This window comes from Eumetopias jubatus, unplaced genomic scaffold (genome assembly GCF_037043125.1).
Source record: "Eumetopias jubatus isolate StellerSeaLion01/CBP00866 unplaced genomic scaffold, mEumJub1_p1.0 scaffold_1, whole genome shotgun sequence".
Taxonomy (NCBI): Eukaryota; Metazoa; Chordata; class Mammalia; order Carnivora; family Otariidae; genus Eumetopias; species Eumetopias jubatus.
Window position 1 is genome coordinate 201,634,715 of NW_028274807.1, and position 27,166 is coordinate 201,661,880.

Below are 27,166 nucleotides of genomic sequence, written 5' to 3' on the forward strand. Positions count from 1 at the left end.
TTAAAAAAAAAAAAGAATAGTATAATAAGTCCCTGTGTATCCATCATTTATCAGTTAGTTACCAGCTCATGGCTGATCTTTTCTGATCTGTACCACATTGTACTGTGAAAGATAATTTTCTTGTTCTCTCTAACCAAACTAATAACTGATGCAATGAATACCCCTAGCATCTATATTGTGGTTTCATAGGACCCCACTAAAAGGAACAGGGTTCCTTGGAGAAGTGTCTGATGTCAAGTTAAGACAGAAATTGAACAAGGTGATCTTGGTTTATTTTTTTGTGTCAGAAAACCAGTTATAAAAGATGAGAGTCATGTCAAAGGGACTTGGAGATAGCTTGAATAGGCTCTCATAATAGAGAGTTCTTATTAACACTGAAGCATCAATGAGGATAATAACTACAGTGGTTTGAAACCTATTATGTAAAACCCATGAGATTTAATGATACTTTAAAAATAAAACTGCATTAGTTGTAATAGAAGGGAACTGATTCATGATTTTTATTTTTTTCATGTTGCTATTTTTTATTGTGGAAAATGTCACATAACATAAAATTCACCTTTTTAACCATTTTTAAAGTATGCAGTTTAGTGGCATTTAGTACAGTCACATTTTGTACAACATCACCACTATCTAGTTCCAGAACATTTTCATCACCCCAAAAGCAGACCCCATATGTATTAAGCAGTCATGCCTCATTTCCCCCTTTTCTTTGCCCTGGCAAACACTAAGCTACTTTCTATATTGATGGATTTTTCTGGATGTTTCACATAAATGGAATCATACAAATGTGGTCCTTTGTGACTTCTTTAGAAAACATTCAGTGTGGGGCGCCTGGGTGGCTCAGTTGGTTAAGCAACTGCCTTCGGCTCAGGTCATGATCCTGGAGTCCCGGGATCGAGTCCCACATCGGGCTCCCTGCTCATCAGGGAGTCTGCTTCTCCCTCTGACCCTCCTCTCTCTCATTCTCTCTCTCAAATAAATAAATAAAATCCAAAAAAAAAAAAAACATTCAGTGTTTTCAAGGTTCATTCATGTTGTAGCATGTACCAGTATTTCATTCCTTTTTTATGGCTAAATAATATTCCACCGCACGTATATACCATATTTTGTTTATCCATTCATCTGTCAATGGGCATTTGGGTTGTTTCCACTTTTTTGCTGTTGTGGGTAATGCTGCAGTGAACATTGGTGAATAATCAATTCATGATTTTTAAAAAGGTAAAGTTAAAAAAGGAAAAAAAAAAAGTCAAGCATTTATCCTGTCTTTCCCAAGTGAATTCTACTTTAGGTTAAACCCAGTAGTTGATGAGAGGAAGTTCTTTTGGAGATCATTTCAGCTAATAAATGAAGTAGTAATGGTATCACCCTTTTGCAGCACCTCGTGAACTAATGGATCTAGGCAGTCAGTGGTGTAGCAGTCAGGGGATGAGTGCAGACCACGTTGTACGTAGAGCTCCATATTTTTTCGTCTTATGTTTGCACTGTCCTCTTTGAAGGAAGGGGTACTAGAAATCAAGTGCTGTTTGTGATGTCCTGCTCTATTTATGGACTAATTTATTAATATTTATTATATATATTAATAATTTATTTTTATAAATAAACTAAATCTACCAGTTTACTTTGGTACAGTTTTTCATGCTTTTCTCAGGTCACAGAATAAATGAATGGCCATGATGGTTTGTACCCAGGCTTGTAGACTTAGGTCTGTGTTCTTTCCACCACTTTTCCTTGACTCCATGGTTATATTTACTTATTACTATGTTTCTTATTAGTATCTCATCCTTATGTGGTAACTTTTAATAATCATGTGCTTCCTTTTAAGTATCTTGGACATAATTGAATTTTATATCTGTGTATATGTATTTCTAACAATACATTTTGTTCTGTGTGCCAGTTAAATATTTACATATAAGAGATGTTGAACTAATTAAGCAGTTTTGTTCTCAGCTCAAATAATACGATCTTTTATTTTTATACATTAGTAGGTACTCATAAAATGAAGAAATTACTCATTAACTTCTTGGCTGATTTTAATAAAGGAAGGTTGGAAAAATTTTTTAAGAGCAGTTTTCAGGCATTTCTTTTAAATAGTGTCAGGTTTATTGGAGTCTCTTAATTACTTGTTTTAGGCTGAATTGACTTCTCTTTCGTATGTGATTGTTATATTGTTGACATTTTTGTATGGTTTACTTTCACATAACTGACATCTTTTCTATGCTCTTTAAATAGAAAAGAAGCTCAGAAATGTTTCTGTGGGTCGGCTAATTGCCGAGGTTACCTGGGAGGAGAGAACAGAGTCAGTATCAGAGCAGCAGGAGGAAAAATGAAGAAGGAGCGATCCCGTAAGAAGGATTCAGTAAGTGTTTTATCCTTTCTTTCAGCTTTTATTACCATATATGTTTTAAGGAGGGAGGTCGCTTTTCTGATTGAAATTTGGAAAGTCAAACTACAACCAGAGAAAGGATCAGATGAGATAATCAGGAAAAGAAGTATGGTTGCTATTTTTATTTCAGGTTCATAGAGATTAGAATTAGGTACTAAGAACTATTGAAGTCATCTTGTAAACACATGGGCTAATAGTTTTTTTGGAGCCTGTAAAACTCCTAATCCTAAGTACAAATAAAATGTTTATCTACTAGCTTACTTAGCATAGTAATTGATAGCCTTTTTTCTTCCCCAGCTCACCCCAGTTACTACTGGAGGAAAGAGCTATCTTGTTAATAAAGGGACTCTTACCTGGGACAAGGACTTTGTGTTGTTTTTTAAAATCCCCCCTCCCTTTTTCTGAGGATTCCTTCACCAGAACAGTATTTTTCAGCCTCAGAACCATTTGGCAGGGCCCATATGTGAAAATGCACATTTCCGGGTCCATCCCCAGACCTATGAATCTTAGTGGAGGGCTAGGAGCAGGGAGTAGGGGACCGAGGGGATTAGTCAGCAAATTCCCCTATGATTCTTTAGCAGTTAGCTCATGCCTGGGCTTTTTAGGAACCAATACAGTAAGAATTATAAATGGCTGCATAAATTAAGTATAAATTACTGTTTAGATGAGGAGATAGAAGACGTATTGGGGCAAGGGGATAAAAATGTAATGGTTAAAAGGTGATGTCAGTAAGCCCAAATTAATTGGAGAGAATTAATTATGGAACATCTGAATTCTGTAAGAAGATAGAGATAGCAAAAAGCATTGGAAAGGGCAATTGAAAAATTAAAAGTCCATTTAAAAAGTGCCAAAAAGGAAAATTTCAACAAATACCCATGTTTTCAGACCACCCAAGATGAACACATGTTCTTTAGAGTATTGTGGGTGCTTCAGCTGTCTTCTTGGAAAGCATATATACCGTAATGGTCTGCCAGGCACTCTGCTAAGCACTTGACACGTTAACTCATGTAATTCTCACAATAAGCCCTGAGATTGGGTACAAGGATTTTTCCTTTTTTACAGATGAGAACACTAAGGCATCACCCAGTAGGTAATGGAAATGAACTAGTTCTTTGCTCTTTTCTTTATTTTTAAAGATTTTATTTATTTATTTGACAGAGAGAGAGAGACAGCTAGAAAGGGAACACAAGCAGGGAGAGTGGGAGAGGGAGAAGCAGGCTTCCTGCTGAGCAGGGAGCCCGATGTGGGGCTCAATCCCAGGACCCTGGGATCATGACCTGAGCCAAAGGCAGACGCTTAATGACTGAGCCACCCAGGCGGCCCTTGTCTTTGCTCTTAACCATTATGTTGCACTGCAAGTTGTAGAGATCATTCCATTCTCTCCCAACTCAGACAGTTGTGGTCCTAACAGCCAGTGTTTCTGTGTGCCAGAAAATAAATTTTAAAACTTATTAAGCTGTTTTGTATAGAGTTTTAGAAATGGTGTAATATGTTTATTTCTGCAATTTGTTTTTTTACTCTTATTTTAAAATTTGATCCACATTGATAAATATGTAAACATATTTTAACTGCTATAAAGTTTTTCATATAAGCTTATATATAGTCTTACTAATGAACACTAATGTTTTTAAGCTTTTGCTATTAATGTCACAGTATCTGTACATGTCTGTTCTGCACATGTTTTTTTTTTTTTTAAAGATTTTTTATTTATTTATTTGAGAGAGAGAGAATGAGAGATAGAGAGCATGAGAGGGAAGAGGGTCAGAGGGAGAAGCAGACTCCCTGCTGAGCAGGGAGCCCGATGTGGGACTCGATCCCGGGACTCCAGGATCATGACCTGAGCCGAAGGCAGTCGCTTAACCAACTGAGCCACCCAGGCGCCCCTGCACATGTTTCTTTTAAGGTGTATCCAGGGAAGTGGGGTCACTGGGTCATAGCCTGTTAGCCTTCTTGACTTGACTGTTGCAGGAAATTTTTCTCTAAGCTCCATTAAGATTGCTTTTATTTTTAACTCTCATTTTCCTGTAATGGATAGTTTATCAGAACAGCCACAAAATAGTCATTAAACATGTTGACCTATGCTAAAATCTCCATAAAAACTTCCCTTTGGCTCTCTCCTGTTCTCAAAACTTACAGAATAAGCATTTTTTAAAAAAAACTATTGGTGGGGAGTATCCTTGTAATATGATGGTTTCTTAGGCAGTGTTATACCTCCATCATACCATTATCAGATGGCTTTCTATCTGATAAGATGCAAGAACAATCCCAAGGCACCAAAGTATAGGCATTCCTTTGTTTGCTTTTGTTTATTCTGATAATGGTGTGTTGGTATCAGTATAGGCTTTGGCATTATAGACTGAATTAGGTGTAACATGAATCCAGTCATCATGGGTTGCTCCAGGTATGAATTTGAAGTTATTCTGGAATTAGAATGCTTTGGATAAAACTTTGCCCAGATAGAGGAATGACCCAGAATGATTCTAGGTTCCTAGGAGGGTTATTTGCCCTGACTGTAATGAAGAGTTGAATTCTAGTTTAGTTTTACTTGGATTGTCTCCTACTGAAATTCCCTTCTGCATGCCTAGATTCTGAATTCTAGTCAACTATAGTTGAGAGTCTTGGGAATTCTTTGGGTAGAGGATGCCATGGAGAGGACAAGATAGCACAGGTTAAAATGTAGTTTTGCATATTTTAACTATTAAGAAGAATATGTTAATAGTACTATAGCCTGTACCCCCCCATATCAGCCTTTGATTGGTAAACATTTTTTTATTTCTTGCTCTTATGATTGCGTCTATATATAGTCTTCTCCCTAACAAAGCTATAAGTTCCTCCAATCGAAGGTGGTTGTCTTTTTTGGGGATGCCACAAACCAGGTAATGTTTTACCTGATGTAATTACTAGGTAACTAAATACTTAGCTGATGGAGGTATATTAAGTCCCTAATACCTGATGATATTTGTAGTTTATAAAGTACAAACAGGAAATAGTCTGAAACTTCTCTTAGTTTCCTTTGAGTTTGTGAAACTAATGGTAACTAATTTACACAGTAAAGTAGGTGAAAAGGTACCTACTTGTTTTCAACACAGAACAAGTATTAATATCCAGAATATATAGAGAACTCCTACTGATTAATAAGAAAATAGCCAATACAAAAGAAAAATAAACAGACAACATCCAGACACTTCACTAATCCAAATAGCCAATAAATACAGAAAGATGTTCAACCTCATTAGTAATCAGGGGAGTGTCAATTAAAACTATGAGATGTCATTTACGGGCTTATCAGATTGGTAAAAAGTCTGATGACTCATAAAAACAGGATCTCCTACACTGCTGGTGGGGATATAAATGGGTACAATCACTTTTTTTTACTTTCTTTGTCAGAGAGAGAGAGAGAGAGGGAAGGAGCACACAAGCAGGGAGAGTGGTAGGCAGAGGGAGAAGCAGGCTCCCCATTGAGCAAGGAGCCTGATGTGGACTCCATCCCAGGGCTCATCACTTGAGCCCAAGGCAGACGCTTAACTGACTGAGCCACCCAGGTGTCCCTGGGTACAATCACTTTTGAAAACACTTTGGAATTATTTACTGAAAGTGAATGGGTGTGTATCTGGAGTCACAGCAGCATTGCTTATATTAGAAAAAGTAGAAACAACTCAAATATCCATTAACACTAATAGAGACAAATTATAATGTAATCCTAGACTGAAAAATTAGTCATGAAAGTGTAGGACTATGGCTGCATGCAACAGTGTGGAGGACTAAAATGTAAGGATGAATGAAACACAAACATGACACAAGTTTTGTCCAGAAAGAGAAAAAAAATAGACAAAATTAAATTATAATATTTTATACACAGATGGTAAACCTATTTTAAAAATCAGAGAATGATTTTCTAAAAAAGGAGATGTTATGTCAAGAGCAAAGAGGAGGTATTATAACAAGGGGAGGGCACATGGAGCACTTCAGGGATGCTGGCAATGTTGTCATCCCCCGGCCATCTTTTCACCTGCATGTTGGTTGCATGGATATTGCACACCTGTTTATTAACTTCTTTACGAATTCTTGATATACTTTTCTTTATACTGTATTTCATCAGAAAGTATTAAAAATACCGCTTAGAGCCATTAAAGATAGTTCATGGCCAAAGTACTAAAATACTAAAAAAGAGTAAATAGGGACACCTGCGTGGCTCAGTCCCTTAAGCGTCTGCCTTTGGCTCAGGTCATGATCCCAGGGTGCTGGGATCAAGTCCCACATCGGGCTCCTTGCTCAGGGGGGAACCTGATTCTCCCTCTCCTTCTGCCTGCCACTTCCCCTGCTCGTGCTCTCTTTCTGACAAATAAAAAAATCTTTAAAAAGAAAAGTAAATAATTTCTTGGACTGATTAAGTACTTAACAGAATAAATGTTTAATTGCTATAGAATTTTGCATATATGTATAAATGTTCACTTACCAATAATTTATTAAAATATACCTTAATCATTTCTTACATTTATTTTGATTTTTTAGTTACTTCAGATCCTTTCTAGAAGGTGGTGACCCATAAATTAAAAATAAATACTTATAGTAAATGTAAATTAATGAAAGCAATCAGTTGGTCTCCTGGGTCCCTTCCTCCCAGATATCCTAAGAGTTATTAATCCCCCAGTTCACAATTGATTGTCCACTTGAGTACCCAGAATCATGGAAGCTGTATTATACACGGAATTGGCATGATAACTTTTATGTATGTCAGTGCAGCCATTAAGCTTATAATTGTAGTAGGAATGTTCAGCGGTTGTTCACCTTCTGTATTTTGTTTGCAAAATTTTGTTATTTTTACCTCAGTTTCTACATTTTTACTGTTTATTGCCTTAAGAGAAGAATGCTACTGTTTTTATTTACCAGTGGAGCTTTATATACTGTAGTATTCAATAAATGTTTATTAAATGAAAAAGAACTCATTTTTATCTCTTAAATGTTTAGAGTTAGAGAATCCTTTCCTGCCTAATTATGAAAAGAAAACCCCACCTCTCTCTTTTTTTAAAAAGATTTATTTTTGCGGGGGGGGGGGAACAGGGACAAGCAGACTCTGCCCTGAGTGCAGAGCCCCATGTGGGGCTCAATCTCATGACCTAAGATCATGACCTAAGCTGAAATCAAGAGTCAGAGGCTGTTAAGCTTAACTACCCAGGCGCCCCAGAAAACCCCATCTCTTAGCCCAGTAGTATTTGCATCTCAAAACTCTGTCCAAAGTGAGGCTGTTGCATTTGGGGGGAAAGTGGAATTTTAAAGCCCTTGGTCTTTCCTATTCTAATCCTCTAGAATTTGAGACACAGGAAGTTTTACATTTAGGATATGCAGGGATAAAACATCTTTAAGGAACTTGTCTTGGATTAATATTTAACCATAGTTGGTTTTTCTGTGTATGTCCTTACTCTCTTCAAAACATAAGAAATGAGGGGTGCCTGGGTGGCTTCGGCTCAGGTGGTGATCCCAGGGTCTTGGGATTGAGCCCCATGTCAGGCTCCCTGCTTGGCGGGAAGCCTGCTTCTCCCTCTCCCACTCCCCCTGCTTGTGTTCCCTCTCTCGCTAACTCTCTGTCAAATAAATAAAATCTTTAAAAAAACAGAAATGATACTAGAAATGAAAAAGAAATGAGCCTTAAGTGTACATTTTAGAAGGAAAAAATGAGTTTACATTTCTTCAGCTTCTTGCAGGTAGCATTTCATGTTTTCTTATTTTTGTTCCTTAGAGTTATGTGAGTTTTGTGGTATAATATAAAATAAAAATGTTCAGTGCCTTGCCCAAAATTATATTGAGATGATAAAAAGTTAAGTAACAAAACATTTCCTTAAGATTCTTGTCTTTCAGATTTGCTTTCTTCTAATTTATTATCAGCCCGTTCTAGACTTTTATCATTTCAGGCTGTGTTGGTTTAATGCGGTCTTTATATCTCTTCTGCGTTGGTTACTGTCTTGTGGAGATTTTATTCTGTTATTGCCACACTAATTATTCTCAAATTCCATTTTGATCAGATTATTCCCCTTTTTTGGATTCAGTAATAGAGCTCTCTTGCTCAGTCACATCAAATACAGGTTCTTTTACGTATCACCTTCAAGATATTCTGATCTAACACCAGCCTTCCTTTTGGTGAGGTTTTGCTCACTTCCTTTTTTTTTGTTTTGTTTTTTTAAAGATTTTATTTATTTATTTGAGAAAGAGAGAAAGCGAGCACATGATGGGGGGAGGGTCAGAGGGAGAAGCAGACTCCCTGCTGAGCAGGGAGCCCAATGTGGGACTGATCCTGGGACTCCAGAATCATGACCTGAGCCGAAGGCAAACGCTTAACCAGCTGAGCCACCCAGGCACCCCTTTTTCTCACTTCCTCACCACACCTTATCCGCTCCAGCCGGGCCACACTAGGCACTATCATAATTCTCCATTTCCCTGTGTTTGAGATTTTCCCTCTGCTTCGCTCCTTTATCTTACCTCTTGCTAACCCTGCTTCTGGTGACTCTCATTCTAACCACTCCCTTCCTTTGTAGTTTTTTGTTTTTTTTTTTTAACATTTTACAGTTAATGCTTCATTGTTTGTTTTCATATGAATTAATTTTATCTCCCCAATAGTAAGTTCTGTAAGGCATCTTTATATATTTTCTAACACAGCTGGAAAACAACCATTGGTGGGCTTTTTGTTGTTGTTTCCCCATTATTTAAATGTAATATTTGAGGGCTGCTTGGGTGGCTCAGTCGGTTAAGCGTCTGCCTTCGGCTCAGGTCATGATCCCAGGGTTCTGGGATCGAGCCCCACTTTGAGCTCCCTGCTCCGCGGGAAGCCTCCTTCTCCCTCTCCCACTCCCCCTGCTTGTGTTCCCTCTCTTGCTGTGTCTCTGTCAAATAAATAAATAAAATCTAAAACAAACAAACAAATAAATGTAATATTTGAAACATCCAGAGAATAGATGTATGTTATAAGGCATAATTATAGAAGAACCACTTGTGAGCACCTCTCTCCTTCCTGCTCCCTGCTTAGCCCCTAGAGGATACCACTGTTTTGAATTTTGTGTCTTACCTCCATGCCTTTTTAAAATCAATTTTTTAGACATGCATCTCTGAAAATTTTGTTTTTGAGGTTTATAAAAACAGTCATACAGCATGTAATCTTCTGGAACTTTTTTCATGTGACATTATGTTTATAAGATTGATGAATCTTGTTGCATTTGGCTGCACTTGATTCATTTTACTGTGCTATAATAATCCATTTTATGAAAATGCTAATTTATACAACCTGGCCACAGAAATTTGTTAGTAGTTTTTTGCTGTTATAATGGTCATTCAGTGAGCTTGGTATAATTCTGTGAATACGTATGTCTAGAAGTTTCTCTAGGATTTATTCTTAGGTGTGCAATCCTAGGCATAGGGGATACAAATATTTTATTTTTGAAGCCAGTGCTTTATTTTTTCTGGCATACTTTTCACCTAACATTAATTTGTTCTTTGTCTCCTTTAAGGGCAGATTTCTGTTTGTTTTCGTTCATTGCAGTGACTTTAGCACCTAGGATTATACTTGACATATAATAAATACTTGGTAAATATTTGATGAGTGAATGAAATGCTTTTCAAATCGATCATACCAATTTCTACTTTCATCAACAGTATATAAAATTCCTTTTGATCCACATCTTTGCCTAGACTTGATATTATCAGACTTAATTTTTCCCCCAGAGTAATCTAGTAAATATGACATGATTTCTCACTGTGGGTCTAATTGTGTTTTCCTTATTACTGGCAAGGTTGAGCATCTTTTTAGGTTGTTTGATTCTTAGATTAGTGGTGCATTTGTTTTTATAACCAGATAGTTTTCTTTGCTATGGCAGGTGGATGGAGAGCTAGAAGCTCTGATGGAGAATGGTGAGGGTCTCTCTGATAAAAACCAGGTGCTCAGCTTATCCCGGCTAATGGTTAGAATTGAAACTTTGGAGCAGAAACTCACCTGTCTTGAGCTTATACAGGTGAGTTCCTTGATATTGGTTTATTTTTTATTTCTGAATTTGAGGTGGGGCATCTAAACTATAATCTAGAATGATGACAGGAGAAGGGATAACTCTGAGAAGAGTTACTCTTATTTTTAAAATGGCTTGTGAATTCTGTATGACTTTGAAAATTTGTAGTCTTAAAAATGGCTTAAGAGTTCAGCATCATTTAGTTTTTTAATAGATCTTGTTTGCATTCTCTCTCTCTAGTCAAAGAACATGGTGGGATTTTTTTTTGTAACAATTCATGACATTTGATACAGCCCCCCCCCCCATGATTATTAGTATGCCAAGGCCATTTTTACCACAGGATTTTGAAGCAAGGAATTTTAACGGCAATCTCATTTCCTCCAGTTTATTGAGTATGCCACAAGAAGTTGAACAGTAAAAAATGGATGATTTAAAAGAAAACTAAGAGAAAAAAGCCTTTTGAACAAGCATCTGAAAAGAAGAGAGAAATGAAAATGATTTAGACTATTACAGTTTTAGGTTTTTCAATAAAAATGGTGAATGTAATTTGCTTCTTAGTCCTTCAGAATTGAATTTCATTGTAAATGACATATTGATATTTATATGTTTTTCTGTAAAGTCTGTTTATATAAATTCCAAGTTGACTGGATGCAATTTAGGTATCAAAAAAGATTACAATCTCTTACTTTAAAACATTTATTATTTGTACACTTTTAGTTGCATTAATCACAATAGTTTTTAGGTGTCTTGTGAATATAAGCAAACTTTTTATTCCTCTCTGTGGACCCTTCTTAATGTTCTGTCTGATATTGCCCACCCCACCCCACCCCACCCATCTCCACCCCAATACCCTGCATCCTGCTTCCCTTCCCCCATGGAAGAACACACATTCACAGTCTTGCCTGAAGTCTTTTCTGGAACGTCACGGGCTGTCTTTGTTATGGATCTGGATGGCAGAACTAGGTGATGGCCGGGAAAGTAACCAGAAACTTCAGGAAGAGGTCAGTTCACATTCAACTTGCTTATTTCTTAAAACCGCTATATAGATTGCTTAGGTTGAATGATAATATCAGTGATAATGAATTTAGCATTATATTTACCACTGGTATTAAATAAATATTATCATCTCAGTATCATTCCTGTAACTATAACCTTTTACACATAAACCTTGCTAGTAGTGAGTTTGCCCCCTGGTTTTTCCTAGAGTATCCCTATAATTGATACTGCATAGTTGGGAGTTGCAAGAGCAAGATATTATATCATAGTTAAGGGAAAGATCCAGTTTGTTGCTAAAGCCATAGTTTCAAACAGATAGGAAACCATGTGAAACTTAAATTCTGGGGCTCTAAAAAAGTAAAGAGCCAAATTCTAGAATGGCAAGAGTAAGAATATTTTGAGGAGTCAATAAGTGTTTTAAAGATCTAAATAAATGTTCCTTGGCAGTGTCATTAGTGGAGATATGATACTTAAACCTTCCGAAGAAATAGTATTTTTAACCTAGTTTAAATGTAGTTCTATTTAATCATGGTCTCTAATATAATACCAAGGTCATTTAATAATGCACTTTAAAAACAAAAACAGGAATGAGCAAATAAGTGGTTGTCTTGCCTCTATTCTTCTCCCAGGAGATTTGGCAATAAATAGAAGTTGAGGAAGACTTGGAATTTCTTCCTCCCTTCCTCCCTTCGTCCCACCACCCCTTTCCTTTTTGTAAAGATCTAGTTGACTTTAATAAATGATTCTGTGATTAATGATTAAATGAATTCAGCATCCCATCTAGAAAGTAGAGGGGAACAACTTACCTTGGGATTTCTGTAGAACTACGTTGGGGAGTACTTTGGAATAAATGCTTGGATTTCAGAGTGGAGGGGATGGTTATCTCTGAAGAGAGTCTTTCTTTGTTAGTTATCAGAGGCTAAAAGAGGTAAGCAATAGCTACATATGTTGTTGCATAGTTCCCAAGCCTATATCGCAGTCACTTGGAAAACTTTTCAGAAAAACATAGCCAGGATGAGGTCCGCTAGTATATATATTTTAAAAAATCTACACAGGTTTGAGAACTACTGGTAGAGGATATTAATCGGTCCTGTTTGATATTGTGAGTAGTTACCTGCTCCACATTTTATTCTTGCTGGTCAGTCTTTAAAAACTTTTCCTTCCTTTCTAGAGGAAAATAATATTATGACATTTAATCCTTCTATAGTTAGACTTCAGTCTTAATAAGACAGTAAAGAAAACCCACAGCTGTTTCAGAAATGATCTGAGTCGCAAAGCGATGTGATTTTTTTTTTTATTGTGTTTAATCAGATTATAAAGACTTTGGAACACTTACCCATTCCTACTAAAAATATGTTGGAGGAAAGCAAAGTACTTCCAATTATTCAACGCTGGTCTCAGACCAAAACTGTCATTCCTCAGTTGAGTGAAGGAGATGGGTATTCAAGTGAGAATACGTCACGGGCTCACACACCACTCAACACACCTGATCCTTCTGCCAAGCTGAGCACAGAAGCTGACACAGACACCCCCAAGAAGCTCATGTTTCGCAGACTTAAAATTATAAGTGAAAATAGCATGGACAGTGCTATCTCTGATGCTACCAGTGAGCTGGAAGGCAAGGATGGCAAAGAGGACCTTGACCAGTTAGAAAACGTCCCTATAGAAGAAGAGGAAGAGTTACAGTCACAACAGCTACTCACACAACAGCTACCTGAATCTAAAGTTGAGAGTGAAATCACTATGGAAGCCAGTAAGCTACCCACATCTGAACCAGAGGCTGACCCTGAAATAGAGCCCAAAGAGGGCAATGGCACAAAACTGGAAGAAACCATTGCTGAGGAAACCCCGTCCCAAGATGAAGAGGAGGGTGTGTCTGATGTGGAGAGTGAGAGGAGCCAGGAACAGCCAGATAAAACAGTAGATATAAGTGATTTGGCCACCAAGCTCCTGGATAGTTGGAAAGACCTAAAGGTAAGAAAACATTTTTGTTTATTTTAACCTGAATTACTCAGGTCTAGAGTTCCACAAATCTTAAGTTGAATTGCCTACTTCTTAAGCTATACATGTATTTGAAAAATGGAATACCATGTCTCTTACTGACAGCTGGTTATAAATGTCTCAAACATCTTTTAAACCTTAGCGAGATATACAACAGCCAAACTAATATACACATGTCCCTTTTCTTCATTTAGAAAAGCATATCGCAGCAGCGAATTCAGTTATTCAAGTGCTCTTTACATTAAAAACAAAACCAGAAATCCTTTGAGTAACAAAGATATTCTATGTTTGAAAATTCTTTGTAAGAGTCTAGGTAAGAAAAAAAAATGAATGTTTAAATTGATTGGAAATTAATGTATTGAATTAACTAGAAATTAAAAAATTAATTGGAAAACCAAGGTGATTTAGCAACTTCTCCTCAAAAATGATTGAACGTAAATTTCTGTTCCAGTAAAACAACTTTATATGGAGCTAGTTGGTATTCAGTTCCTTTATTGTTTCTGAAATAGGCCTGCCTTTAAATTCCTAGTTCTTTGGACAAAAGATGTTATCTAGAGGAAAAATAGAGAGGTCTGGAACTCTTATACTTAATACATACATAATCTCTTGTTAAAGAATTTAGCAAGATGTGTAGGGTTTGCTTTGTAGAAAACCCAGTCTGGGTCTTGCATAAACACAGAAGTGAGTAACAGGATGAGCCTAGGAGAGAGGTGTTACATTTTGATTGTAAGGGATCTGGAACTGGGATTCAGGTCTTGAGGACCCTGTGGGAACAGGTTACTTGCTAGCTTCTATTTTTCTGTTCCTCTCTTCTGCCAGAAGTGAAGCAACCAGATAAACCAGCAGTACAGGTTTATTTGCAGCGAGATGGACATATGAATCCTCTGTCCCCAATTATGACTACAAAGCTCACCCACTAGATCCTGCGATTTGACCCATACAGAATTGGCCTTACACTGAGCAAAATGAGTAGTTGGTTGGTTGTGCACTGTGCTTACTTTTGGCATTTGTAATTTGCTGTGTTGAGACCCTTCTTTAAGTATTGTGTGGTTTCAGCTCTCATTGACCTATTTGAACTCCTGCTCATGCTACTCTTTCACCACTTACAGTTTATCATTAACTCAACCTTATTAAACCTTATGAAATCCTTCCTTTTTATAAACTTTAGTAAAAGGAAGGATTCACAGTAAATCTGGACATGATATGACATGTGAACTGCAGGAACCAAAATTGCAGTTAAATTGAAAGAGATGCTGGGATGGTCACTTGGGTGGACCTTTATTTAAGGCCTGCTTTGTGAGGGCACAGAGTCTGGAAGAAGTCCCTCTTGTGTTCCTAGACTGCTAGTAGAGCCTCTGGCAAGACTGGCTTTGTAAGGAAGGTGGGAATGGAAACATACATGAGTGGGCATAGAAAAGGCCTTACAGAGATGGTTTTATAGAGCAAGAGTGGGGGGGCAGACCCAGTAGTTCACTTTTGCCTGCTAAGTCTCTGGTTGACGTAATTTTTAAAAACGAGACATAATCATCATTTCTTAAAAACCTGTCTCTTAAAATCTAGAAAAAGTAAATGCTTCTGTTTCTCTATATGGTAATTTTTTATTGTCATGGTAGTGGTATGAATTTACTCTCTAGGATATCCTTAACTCAGTTAGCTATAACTGGTCATTTAAACTCACACTCTAGACATTTTTGAGTCCTACAAAATTATTTCTTCCCCTGCTTGTTGTCCTCCCTCCTATCTGAAAGATCAAAGCAGTTGCATAGTACTATGTGGCTTGATGATCCTCTTGACTTGAGGTTTAAAATTTTATTCATACTTAAAATATATCCTTCTTAACCTTCGTACTTTGGATTTCTCTTGATTCTTACCATCAAGGAAGCCATTAAATAAGATTTTCCTTCTTCAGACTTCTAGTTTGCTCTGGAATCATTACCCATCTAGAATTGCAATACTGAAAGAGGTTGTCACTTGACTGAACTGTGATGTTTTGTTACACATTGGTCCTGGGGCTCTTAATTCATCTATCATTCTAATTAACATTTACCATGGTTCTAATTCCAAAACTCTGATTGTGGTTGTCCTTAAATAAAATATTTTAGCTAGCATCTAACCAGAACATTGAAATCAGAAACCCATAATATGAACATATCTTAGATAAATACATGGACTTGATGTGATTACTATATACCCATACTATCCCGGCATTGAAAGAGTTAACTACTTCTGTCTGACTTCCACCTATGTGTTCAAGTAGACGTTGGCAGAAAAGAAAATGTCTTACTCAACCAACTTTTGTTAAGCACCTGTTGCCAAGCACTGTGTTAGTTGCTGATGTTAATTCCAAGATCATACTAAAAAGCATTGATCTAAGATTGTGGTTAGCCACTCCAAGCTTCCCTGACCTTCTGGGGCCACTGTAACATTGTTGGACATGTGTTCCACTTGGCCTTCTACACACTGGATGGAGTGAAGAGCTGAAAGAGGTTGCTTCAGATCCTTAATCTTGATTTTGCTGTGAAGGCAGACCATAGGGATCATCAGTAAATGAGAGAGGGTGGGAGGGAAGGGAATGAAGCTTCATGAATTACTCTTTGTCCTCCCAGATCTGATGATGATCCCCCTTGTAACTTGAACCATTTCCATCTAGCTTCTCAGGGCAGCAAGGAGCTTGTTAACATCACCAGCTGACCATGTGTCTCCTTTTCTCAACTCCATTTTCAACTTCGTGCTGAAGAAAAACAAGAACCTAGCGTGCATTCTGTGAAGAAACAGGAAGATGGTTGGGAAGTTGGATGATGCATGAAAAATATAATAGGTGAAAAGAGGACAGAGGTGGTTAACTCACTGGCGCCGGCGTTATTTTGGTGCGTCCATTGCCGACAATGGATGTCGTTCTGGGAAAATCCCGACTCCTGGCGAGAAAGGATTAAGTGAGCTACTTTTTCTATACCTCTATACACAGGACTGCTGCCTTGGCTTCACAGGGCATACACATTTTGACTCCTAAAGTAGACCTCAACAAGAAACATCACCTAACACATTGCTACACATAACATGGATTCATTTTCACATGCAAATTTACCAGGCTACATTTTCAGCAGGGACATGTGCATATATTTCTGTTTGTGAAAGGAATTATTGTACATCACCCCTCATGCTGAAAATCTACCCTAGACTTCACAGGGCAAAACAGCTGTTTGTAAATGGTGATTAATTATAATTTGGCTGGAAAAGTCTTCATTCATTTGGATCATGAGAAGAAGAGGTAAGGTTCCCATAAAATTTGGCAGTTTTCGTTTCAGTTAAATGCCCAGTAGATGATGATGGCTAGTGATTCCAGAGCCTCTCTTGTAAATACTTAGATTACAGGATGTGCATCTCTCCTTATAAAGAGATCTGGGTAGTTATAGTTACACCTGGATTAGGTGATTTAGAGGCAACATTCTGTATATGTGATAAGTTGGACTATTTTTTTTTTAAATTTATTTGACAGCACAAGCAGGCAGAGGGAGAGGGAGAAGCAGGCTCCCTGCTGAGCAGAGAACCTGAAGCGAGGCTTGATCTCAGGACCCTGGGATCATGACCTGAGCTGAAGGTAGATGCCACTCAGGCGCCCCAAGTTGGACTATTCTTGATGATACTTTTTTAAAAAAAGAATTAGCATGAGAGAGAGCGAGAGGTCACGAGCAGGGGGCAGGGGTTGAGGGAGAATCAGACTCCCTGCTGAGCAGGGAGCCTGATGCGGGACTTGATCCCAGGACCCTGGGATCATGACCTGAGCCAAAGGCAGATGCTTAACCAACTGAGCCACCCAGGCGCCCTTATGATATTCTTATTCTTATTTTATTCATGTTTATCTCAAGACATCATCTTTAATTCAACAAACATATTATTTGTCTGGAAAATTAAGCATTAAACTCTTTGTAGAAAGTTTAAATAAAATACAGAGTTACCCAGCTGAAAAGTTTTGAGTCACTACTTGGAATTTTGGTCTGTAACAGATATTGTATGTGGAATCTGCTTTGCAACATTTCAAAATGAAATTATGTGTCCTGGATTTCTGTAATAAATTTCAGAATCCTTCATTGAGATTATTCTCTATCCATAAGGATCAATATTATCCTTTTCTTTAAAATTCAGAATTGCCCCTAAAGAACACAGTCTTGGATACTACTGCATTGAAATTTTTTTTATAAGTATCAGACTTGGTAAAAGACAAACCTGGTCTAAAACTTACTAGTAGTCCCTTTTGTTATTACCAGATAAATCCTTTCATCTAAATCAGGGGTTGGCCACATCTGCCCCACTGCTTGTTTTTATAAAATTTTTTGGGAACAGAGCCATACTCATTCATTTACATATTATCTATGGCTGCTTTTGCACTGTGGGAGTTGAGTAGTTGCTTCAGACTGGATGGCCAACAAAGCCTGATATATTTACTGTCTTGTCCTTTACAGAAAAAGTTTGCCAGTAAGTGATCTAAATGGTAAAGTTCAGAGCCTGGCTGTTTGAAACATTCTGATTTTTTTTTTTTAAGATTTTATTTATTTATTTGACAGAGAGTGAGAGAGCACACAAGAAGGGGGAGTGGCAGGCTCCCCGCTGAGCAGGGGCTCCATCCCAGGACCCTGGAATCATGACCTGAGCCAAAGGCAGATGCTTAACTCACTGAGCCACCCAGGTGCCCTGAAACATTCTCATTTTAAGTGAAGTCATTTTGACACTTTATTCTTTTAGATGAGCTCTTAATTCTGTTTCTCCAAAGACATAATGATCATGTTTCTATAGCTCATGAAGTTAAAAAAAAAAGTCTTGACTCTGTTTAGGAAAAGTTAACTTTAAATGATTTGGATGTAAGACTGAGAAATGGGAGAGGGTATATATGATAGAACTACTGGCCCAAGAGACCTTTAAGGAATATTGTTTTTCCCGCAGGACCATGATCACGTTAGTTGGAAACTTAAGGGACTTTTCGAGTATAGATAAGTTGGTGTAATATAGTCTTATGTGTAACCATAATAAAAATATATAGATCTTCCTTGTTAATATTGTTAACTTTTACTTCTGATGTAATTTCAGACTTACAGGAAAACTACAAGAATACTATTCGGTGTATTCTTCATGTGATACATTCTAGGGACAAATGCAGAAAAAAGTCAGCTGAAAATTCCTCTTATCCCTTCACCCAGATTCCCCAATGTTAACATTTTACTTAGTCATTTTCTCTTTTTCTTTTAACTTTTAAGGAATAAGTTACAGATATGATGCCCATTGCCCCTAGATATTTTAGTGTATATTTTGTAAAAACAAGGACATTCTTCTGTATGATTGCAATATATTTATCAAAACCAGCAAAATACAGTGACTTAATACTATTATCTGACCAGCAGATCTCATTCAGGTTTTTGCCAGTTGTATATATAATGTCCTCAATGGCCAAAAAAAGAAAAACAAACAATTCTGATCCAGAATCTGAGTTAAAGTGTTACATTGAGTTGTATCTCTTTAGTAGCCTTTAATCTGGAATAGTTCCTCAGTCTTTCTTTGCCTTTTATAAACTTCAAATTTTTAAAATACTTTTGAATTTTTTAGAATATTCCTCAGTTTGGGCTTGTCTGAAGTTTTCCTTTGGATTCAGGTCATACATTTTGTCAGGAATATTAAATAGTGTCCACATGATGTTGATTTGTCCTATTATTGGCATGTCAGCTTTGATCACTTGGTTAAGGTGGTGTCTCCCAGGTTTTTCCAGTGTAAAATTACTGTTTTCTCCTTATAATTAAAAAGTATCATAGAGGAGCACCTTTGGAAGTATGTAAATATTCTGTTTTTTATCAAATTTATTCATTAGTTTCAACATCTGGTGAATTTGCCTTAATCGCTTACAGCTGTGATGGTTGCCAAGTGGTGATTTTTCTAACCCATCATTCCTTTCACTCCTGTATGTTTTGGTTGACCTTCTTGTAAGCAAGAGCTTTCCATGCTGTCCCATGTAGTTCTGTATTCATTGATTAATGAGTTTAGACTCATGGAGTTTTGGTTTTTTGTTTGTGTGTGTGTGTGTGTGTGGGTTTTATTTTTTTTGCTATTTTAATTTTCTATTAAACATTCTTCCAAAAGCATTATTTTACCCTGTATTCTTACTGAATTACAAGAAACCACAGTAGCATTAGAAAAACTAGGAAGAAAGATAAATATGGATAATTAAACTAAACTTATACGAAGAAGGAAAATTATAACAAAGGACTGAGAGCTTTACACATTTAATTAAATGTGAGATAATTTGAAAAGTGTATCTCAGAGCAAACTTTATTTGTTCAGTTAATTTGGGGGGCGGGCTTGAACTCACAACCCTGAGATCAAGACCTCAGCTAAGATCAAGAGTTGGATGCTTAACCAGGTGAGCTGCCCAGGTGTCCCTGTTCATTTATTTTTAACAACAAAACTACACTGATTTTTCAAGAAGGAAATCCATTTTAAAAATATTTTTATTTTAAAAATAGGCCTGCATTCAGCTATGGATTTTTTTCCCCAAACTCCAATCAGGTTTATTTTGATTTGGGAAGAAAATACTATCTGATGGCATGAAATGCAAAATTTAGAAGTTTTCTTTTTTTTTTTAGATTTTTTAAATTTATTTGACAGCGAGCACAGGTAGGCAGAGGGGCAGGCAGAGGGAAAGGGAGAAGCAGGCTTTCTGCTGAGCAGGGAGCCCCATGCGGGGCTCGATCCCAGGATTCTGGGATCATGACCCGAGCCGAAGGCAGTCGCCTAACCGACTGAGCCACCCAGGCGCCTCTAGGAGTTTTCTTTTAAACATCTTAATACAGGGGCACCTGGGTGGTTCTCCCTCTCCCACTCCCCCTGCTTGTGTTCCCTCTCTTGCTGTGTCTCTCTTGTCAAATAAATAAATAAAATCTTAAAAAAAAAAACCCCAAACTTTTAAATGGTTCCTCATTACACTGTTCTAATGAAATCCGTTTTTCTTATGAGGCTTGCATACCATGGCGTAGTCTGGTCCTTATTCATTTATGCTGTATCACCTCCAGCTGTTCTGGCCCACCAGTGGGTCTGTGCTACTAATGTTCATACACACACAAACATTCACTCAGGTGTGAAAAACACTGTCTTTTGTTTAGATGTCTCTTCTCGTTAAAGTTTCATCCTTTCCCCAGGAAAGCCATTCCCATTCCTCTAAGAGTATTCTGCCCTTTCTGTATGCTCTCATAACATCCTTTCCAGCCATAGCACATAACGTTTCATACTTGTACAGAGTGTGAGGGCAGAGAACACTTCTGTCGTGGTCACTCAAGTCTCCCCAGGGTACTGAGAGAGCCAGGTATGTCCTTTGGCACTTCATAAATCTTTGAAGATGTGAAGAAGGTCCATCTTTTTCCATGGTATCATGCTGCTTATTGAATCTGTGGTATGTGTATTTTATTTGATAGGTGATCAGAAAACATTTGAATGAGTGTCATATAATCTTTACAAACCTATGAAGTCAGTAGTGGTGTTTTTATCCCCTGTAAATGGAAACAAACAGGCCTGTGAGGTTGTGACTTAGCTTTTAAGTGACAGAGCTGAAAATTGACTCTGGTCTTCTGATTTAAATCCCATATTCTTACCATTTCTTTTTCTATTCCAGTTAATAGTGGATATATCCTTGCTAGGCAGTTCACATAATTATGTATCTTCGGTGAATACTTCAGATTTCTCTTAATCTGCTTCTGATTTAGAAACTGTAGTAAGTCCAAATTCATTCTGAAATCATAGAAACTACCATTTTAGTGTTTTATTCAAGTATCGTTTTTTCCCTTAATCCTGCAGAGATTTTCAACCTGTGATCTATGATTGAAATCATATGCAAAACTGGGGTTTTGTGGGGCAAGGGTTCATAAATATGAGCAGCTTCTCAAACAGGAATGTGTATATGTGTGAGTTGGGAAAGGAATGAACTGTGGTCCAAAAAGTATTTTCTAGATGATTTGGACACCAGGGGGGTTCCTACTCTTAACTGCAGTGCTGGGTTGACAACCTACTCTTTTTTTAATTTTTTTTAAGTTTTTAATTTTAACTCCAGTATTGTTAACATACAGTGTTACATTAGTTTCAGGTGTACAATATGGTGACTCAGCACTTCCATACTCAGGGCTCATCATGATAAATATACTCTTCAATCCCCATGACCTGTTTCACCCAATCTCCTCCCTATTTCCCTTCTGGTATCCATCAGTTTGTCCTCTATAGTTAAGAGTCTGTTTCTTGGTTTGTTTGTTTCTCTCTTTCCCTCTTTTTTTTTCTCCTTTGCTCATTTGTTTTGTTTCTTAAATTCCACGTATGAGTGAAATCATATGGTATTTATCTTCTCTGACTAGCTTATTTTGCTTAGCATTATACTCTCTAGCTCTATCCATGTTGTTGCAAATGGCAAGATTTCATTTTTTTAATGGCTGAATGACGTTCTTTTATATGTATATATTATCTTCTTTATCCATTCATCTATTGTTGGACACTTTGGCTGCTTCCATAATTCGGCTATTGTAAATAATGCTACAATAAACATAGGGGTGATGAATCCCTTCGAACTAGTGTTTTTGTATTCTTTGGGTAATACCCAACAGTGCAATTGCTGGATTCTAGGGTAGTTTCATTTTTAACTTTCTGAGGAACCTCCAAGCTTTCTTCACAGTAGCTGTTAACAGTTTGCATTCTTACCAACAGTGCAGGAGTGTTCCTATTTTCCCATATCCTCACCAACACTCATTTCTTTCTTTCTTTTTTTTTTTTCTTTTAAAGATTTTATTTATTTGAGAGAGAGAGCATGAGTGGGAGGGAGAGGGAGAAGCAGACTCCCTGCTGAGCAAAGAACCCCACGTAGGGCTCAATCCCAGTACCCTGAGATCATGACCTGAGCCGAAGGCAGACCCTTAACCAACTGAGCCACCAAGGCGCTCCACCAACACTCATTTCTTGTGTTTTTGATTTTAGCCATTCTGACAGGTGTGAGGTGATATCTCATTGTGGTTTTGATTTGCATTTCCTTAATGATGAGTGATGTCTTTGGAGAAATACCTGTTCATGTATTCTGCCCATTTTTAAACTTTTTTTTAAAAGATTTTATTTATCTGACACACAGAGAGAGCACAAGTAGGCAGAGCAGCAGGCAGAGGGAGAGGGAGAAGCAGCCTCCCCGCTGAGCAGAGAGCCTGACATGGGGCTTGATCCCAGGACCCTGAGCCAACGGCATTTGCTTAACCGGCTGAGCCACCCATTTAAAAATGCCCCTGCCTATTTTTAAACTTGATTATTTGTTTTTGTGGTGTTGAGTTGTGTAAGTCCTTTTTTTTTTTAAGTTTTTTTTTATTTATTTGACAGAGACAGCAAGAGAGGGAACACAAGCGGGGGAGTGGGAGAGGGAGAAGCAGGCTTCCCCCTGAGCAGGGAGCCCCACACGGGGCTGGATCCCAGGACCCTGGGATCATGACCCGAGCCAAAGGCAGACGCTTAATGACTGAGCCACCCAGGCGCACCGAGTTGTATAACTTCTTAATATATTTTGGATACTAACCCTTTAACGGATATGTCATTTGCAAATATCTTCTTCCATTCTGTAGGTTGCCTTTTACTCTTGTTGATTGTTTCCTTCACTGTGCAGAAGCTTTTTATTTTGATGAAGCCCCAGTAGTTTATTTTTGCTTTTGTTTCCCTTGCCTCAGGAGACATATTTAGAAAAGTACAGCTATGGCTGGTGTCAGAGAAATTACTGCCTGTGTTCTCTTCTAGAATTTTTATGGTTTCAGGTCTCACATTTAGGTCCTTAATCCATTTGGAATTTATCTTTGTGTATGGTGTAAGCCAGTGGTCCAAGTTTGAATATTTTGCATTTAGCTGTCCAGTTCTCTTGATACCATTTGTTGAAGAGGCTTTTTCCCATTGTGTATTCATTCCTCCCTTGTCAAAGATTAATCGACATATAAACATGGGTTTATTTCTGGGATTTCTGTCTGTTTCATTGATCTATGTGCCTATTTTTGTGCCAATACCATACTTTTTTGATTACTACAGCCTTGTAATGTAACTTGAAATCTGGAATTGTGATACCTCCAGCTTTGTTGTTGTTGTTGTTGTTTTTTCCCCAAGATTGTTTTGGCTATTCGGGGTCTTCTCTGGTTCCATACAAATTTTAGGATTGTTTGTTCTAGTTCTTTGAAAAATGTTGGTGGTGTTTTGATAAGGATTGCATTAAATCTATAGATTGCTTTTGGTAGTATGGACATTTTAACAGTATTCTTCAGTCCACGAGCATGAAATATCTACTTGTTTGTGTTGTCTTCAATATCTCTCATTGATGTTTTACAGTTTTCAGAGTACAGGCCTTTTACCTCCTTGGTTATTAAATTTATTCCTGGGTGTTATCTTTGGTATGATTATAAATGGGATTGCTTGCTTAATTTCTCTTTCTGTTCCTTCATTATTGGTATATAAAAATGCCATGGATTTCTGTACGTTGATTTTGTGTCCTGCAACCTTACCAAATTAATTTATCATTCTAGTAGTTTTTCGGTGGAGTCTTCTGAGTTTTCTATATTATAGTACCATGTCATCTATAAATAGTGAAGGTTTTATATCTTCCTTACCAATTTGGATGCATTTTATTCCTTACTCTTGTCAGATTGTTGTGGCTAGGACTTCCAGTGCTATGTTAAATAATGACCACCTACTCTTAACTGCAGCGTTGGATTGACCAGTGCAACATACTAACTTCAGTGCAATCACTTGGAGAGCTGTGGTGATTTTTAAGTTTTAGTTAGAAAAATTACTTGAAAGGTGTAAGGAAAAATCTTAGATTTGGAATTAATTTGCCTAGAAAACAGAACTCTGAAATTGAGAAACATTTAATCATCATGACTTTGATTATTCTTCAGTGATTATCAGCATGAAAACACTTATTTTTCTTTTCTTTTTTTTTAAGATTTTTTAAAATTTATTTGACAGACACAGCGAGAGAGGGAACACAAGCAGGGGGAGTGGGAGAGGGAGAAGCAGGCTTCCTGCCAAGCAGGGAGCCCGATGTGGGGCTCGATCCCAGGACCCTGAGACCATGACCTGAGCTGAAGGCAGACACTTAAAGACTGAGCCACCCAGCTGCCCTGAAAACACTATTTTTCTACACACATATTTACTATTGGGCTAGAGAGGCCTTGAAAGCAGGGACTGGTGTCCACTGTTCACTTTGTGCTTTAGTACTTAGCGTATGTAAATCCAGCACATTTAGGTGTGCGTTGAATAAAACTGAGCATTGTTAAGATAGATTCTTTGAATTAGAGTCAAGCTGGGTAAGGCTGGAGAAGAAGGAGGGGCCGGGGGGACAAGTTTAAAGTGAACAGCAGTGTCCTAGGAGGGCTTTTAAGGTATGGCACTTGCTGAAGAGCAGCATTTAGAAGTTGTTTTGACAATGTCCAGTTCCTTAGGCCTCTCTGCCGGAGACCTCACAACCCTCAGGTGGTGGTCTTTACCATGAATACAGCCATAATGCCCAAAAAGTCTTCTGGTACTTTGTTGAGGCCTCCTTCTGAGGCACATTATCTTTTTCTCTTCTTTTCATTTTAATTTTTAAATAGGCCATTCCTGTACATGATACAAAGTTCAGTATGCACACAAGTGAAATGTTTTGCTCCTACTCCTGCCCCCCTGTCTTGTTCCCTGAAGGCAGCCAGCACAACCGACTTCTTGTGTATCCTTCCAGAGATAATTTGTGCATAGTGGATGCATGTATTTGGTCTTTTTTATAAAACTGGAAGCACTATTTAGCTCCTTACTTTTTATTTAACACATTATGAAGCTTGTTTTACACCAAGTTTTAAAGAATTTAGTTTTCATACTGGTGTGATATTTTATTGTAAAGATACGCCATCATCAGTCTCCTGTTAGTCATATTAATCAGTCCCCTATTTTGATAGCCACTGTGATTGATTCCTTTCTTTAGCTTAGCATGGAACTTTTATGTAAGTCATTTCAAACACATTCGCATATACCTGTTTGGAATATACATGTTGGATAAATTACTAAAAGTAGTATATCTGAGTCCTGGTCTGTGTTATCTGTAATTAATAGGTCTTGCCAAAATTGATCTTTATAGTTATACCAATTTCACTCTCATCAGTAATGTATATGCATAAGGGTGCCTATTTCACTACACCCTGGCCAACACAAATATTGTCTAACTTTATCTTGGTTGGACTGATAGGCAAAAATAGACTATTATTGTAGTTTTAATTTGCATGTCTCTTATGCATGAAGTATTGAGTATCTTTACATTTGTATTTCCTATTTTAAGAACTGTGACCATATGTTTTACCCATTTGAGTGGCTGAAAACTGAAATTCAATCTTACTATCTTCCATTTCATGAGAGCCCAGTTGTCTGAAGTTAGAAGAGTATCTTCAGGGGTTTAAAAAAATAAATAAAATTATTCTCTGCTTTTTCTTCAATCTCCCTTCTTCTGCCCCTCTCATGTGTGTGATTTTATGAAATCTCCAGACATTTATGCTCTCCTCTAAATTTTCTTTGTAGTCAGATCTCAAGACCTCTGTGACCTAATGGAGATCCCTCTACTCCCACCATTCGTAATACAGTTTGTGAGGTAAAACCGCAGACTCTTATGCTCTACAAGGACATGATGATAGGAGTTAACAATTCTTCCTTCTGTAAAAGAAGCTAAATCCTGCTTATAGAGCCCTTACCACTGAAGGTGTTTATTCCCAGGAGCTAGGGTACATAGCAGTATTTGTCCAGTAATTTTTTTTCTTTGATTAGGTCTTGGGGTGGTGTAAGGCCATAGACATTGCAGTTATATGTTGTATGTTCATTTTTTTATTTTGTTAATTGAGAAAATGGATTTTTAATCTTTATTTTTAATTTATTTGAGAGAGCTTGCACAAGCTGGGGGAGGGGCAGAGGGGGAGACAGAATCCCAAGCAGACTGCCTGCTGAGCACGGAGCCCGATGCAGGGCTCGATCCCACAACTCCAAGATCTCGACCTGAGCCAAAACCAAGAGTCCTTAACTGACTGAGCCACCCAGGCGCCCCAATTTTTAATCTTTAAACTAGTGTATAGAATTTTGAATTAGGTTCCATGACGTGGTCATATCTTACCGAAAGTTGTTGTATGTTTCTCTAAGTTCTTACCTCTTTTTCTAGATTTTCAGCATGGGGTAAATCCAGATAAATATTTGGTATGTTTGCTTTTGACACTACAACTTCACAAAGGCCTAAAAATCCTGGGATGTGGTGGGGTTTTTTGAAATCATTTTCAAACATTCAGTTACCTTGGAAAAGCTTCTTTCTCACATGTAATTAAATAGGTAAGTCCACATTCATGTATACATACAGATACACAAATATAGGGTGTTCTCAGTATCTTAATCTTCAGTTTCAAGATTGCTTAGAGAAGCAAACATTATGCAAAAAACATTTAATTGATGAGCTGAACACTAAAAAATTGTCATCTAAACATCCCATCTCTGTTAACATTAGCATCTGTCTTTGTCTAAAGGGTTGTTGTCTTTCTTAGCTAAAGTCTCACCGTTATAAAAATTGGGCAATGCAGTACAAATACAATGTAGACCTGTTACAAAATAAAAATGCATTGATTTCATAAAGTCAATGAAAATGATATTAAAGAAGTTGGAAAGAAAATATACAAGGGTATGAGTATACTAGAAGCATTTTCAAAAAGAGTACTGAAAGGATTCTGAGAGACTGGGGAATAGTGTTGCATCATGTTATTAG

General features: G+C 37.4%; 1 protein-coding gene across 7 annotated transcripts in view; it reads left to right on the forward strand.

The window, feature by feature from the left end:
• SETD2 (SET domain containing 2, histone lysine methyltransferase) overlaps window positions 1-27,166 on the forward strand; it is a 125,663-nt gene that overhangs the window by 50,756 nt on the left and 47,741 nt on the right. For 3 of the 7 annotated variants that reach the window (XM_088028619.1, XM_088028609.1, XM_028087260.2), the window contains exons 9-12: window positions 2,233-2,359; window positions 10,249-10,383; window positions 11,256-11,375; window positions 12,682-13,344. In XM_088028619.1, coding sequence (XP_087884745.1) covers window positions 2,233-2,359; window positions 10,249-10,383; window positions 11,256-11,375; window positions 12,682-13,344 — 1,045 coding nt within the window. Of the gene's footprint in view, window positions 1-2,232; window positions 2,360-10,248; window positions 10,384-11,255; window positions 11,376-12,681; window positions 13,345-16,021; window positions 16,305-17,933; window positions 18,056-27,166 lie in introns of all 7 variants that reach the window. The other 4 variants (XR_015769420.1, XR_003606695.2, XR_003606697.2 and 1 more) reach the window with 4 other exon arrangements.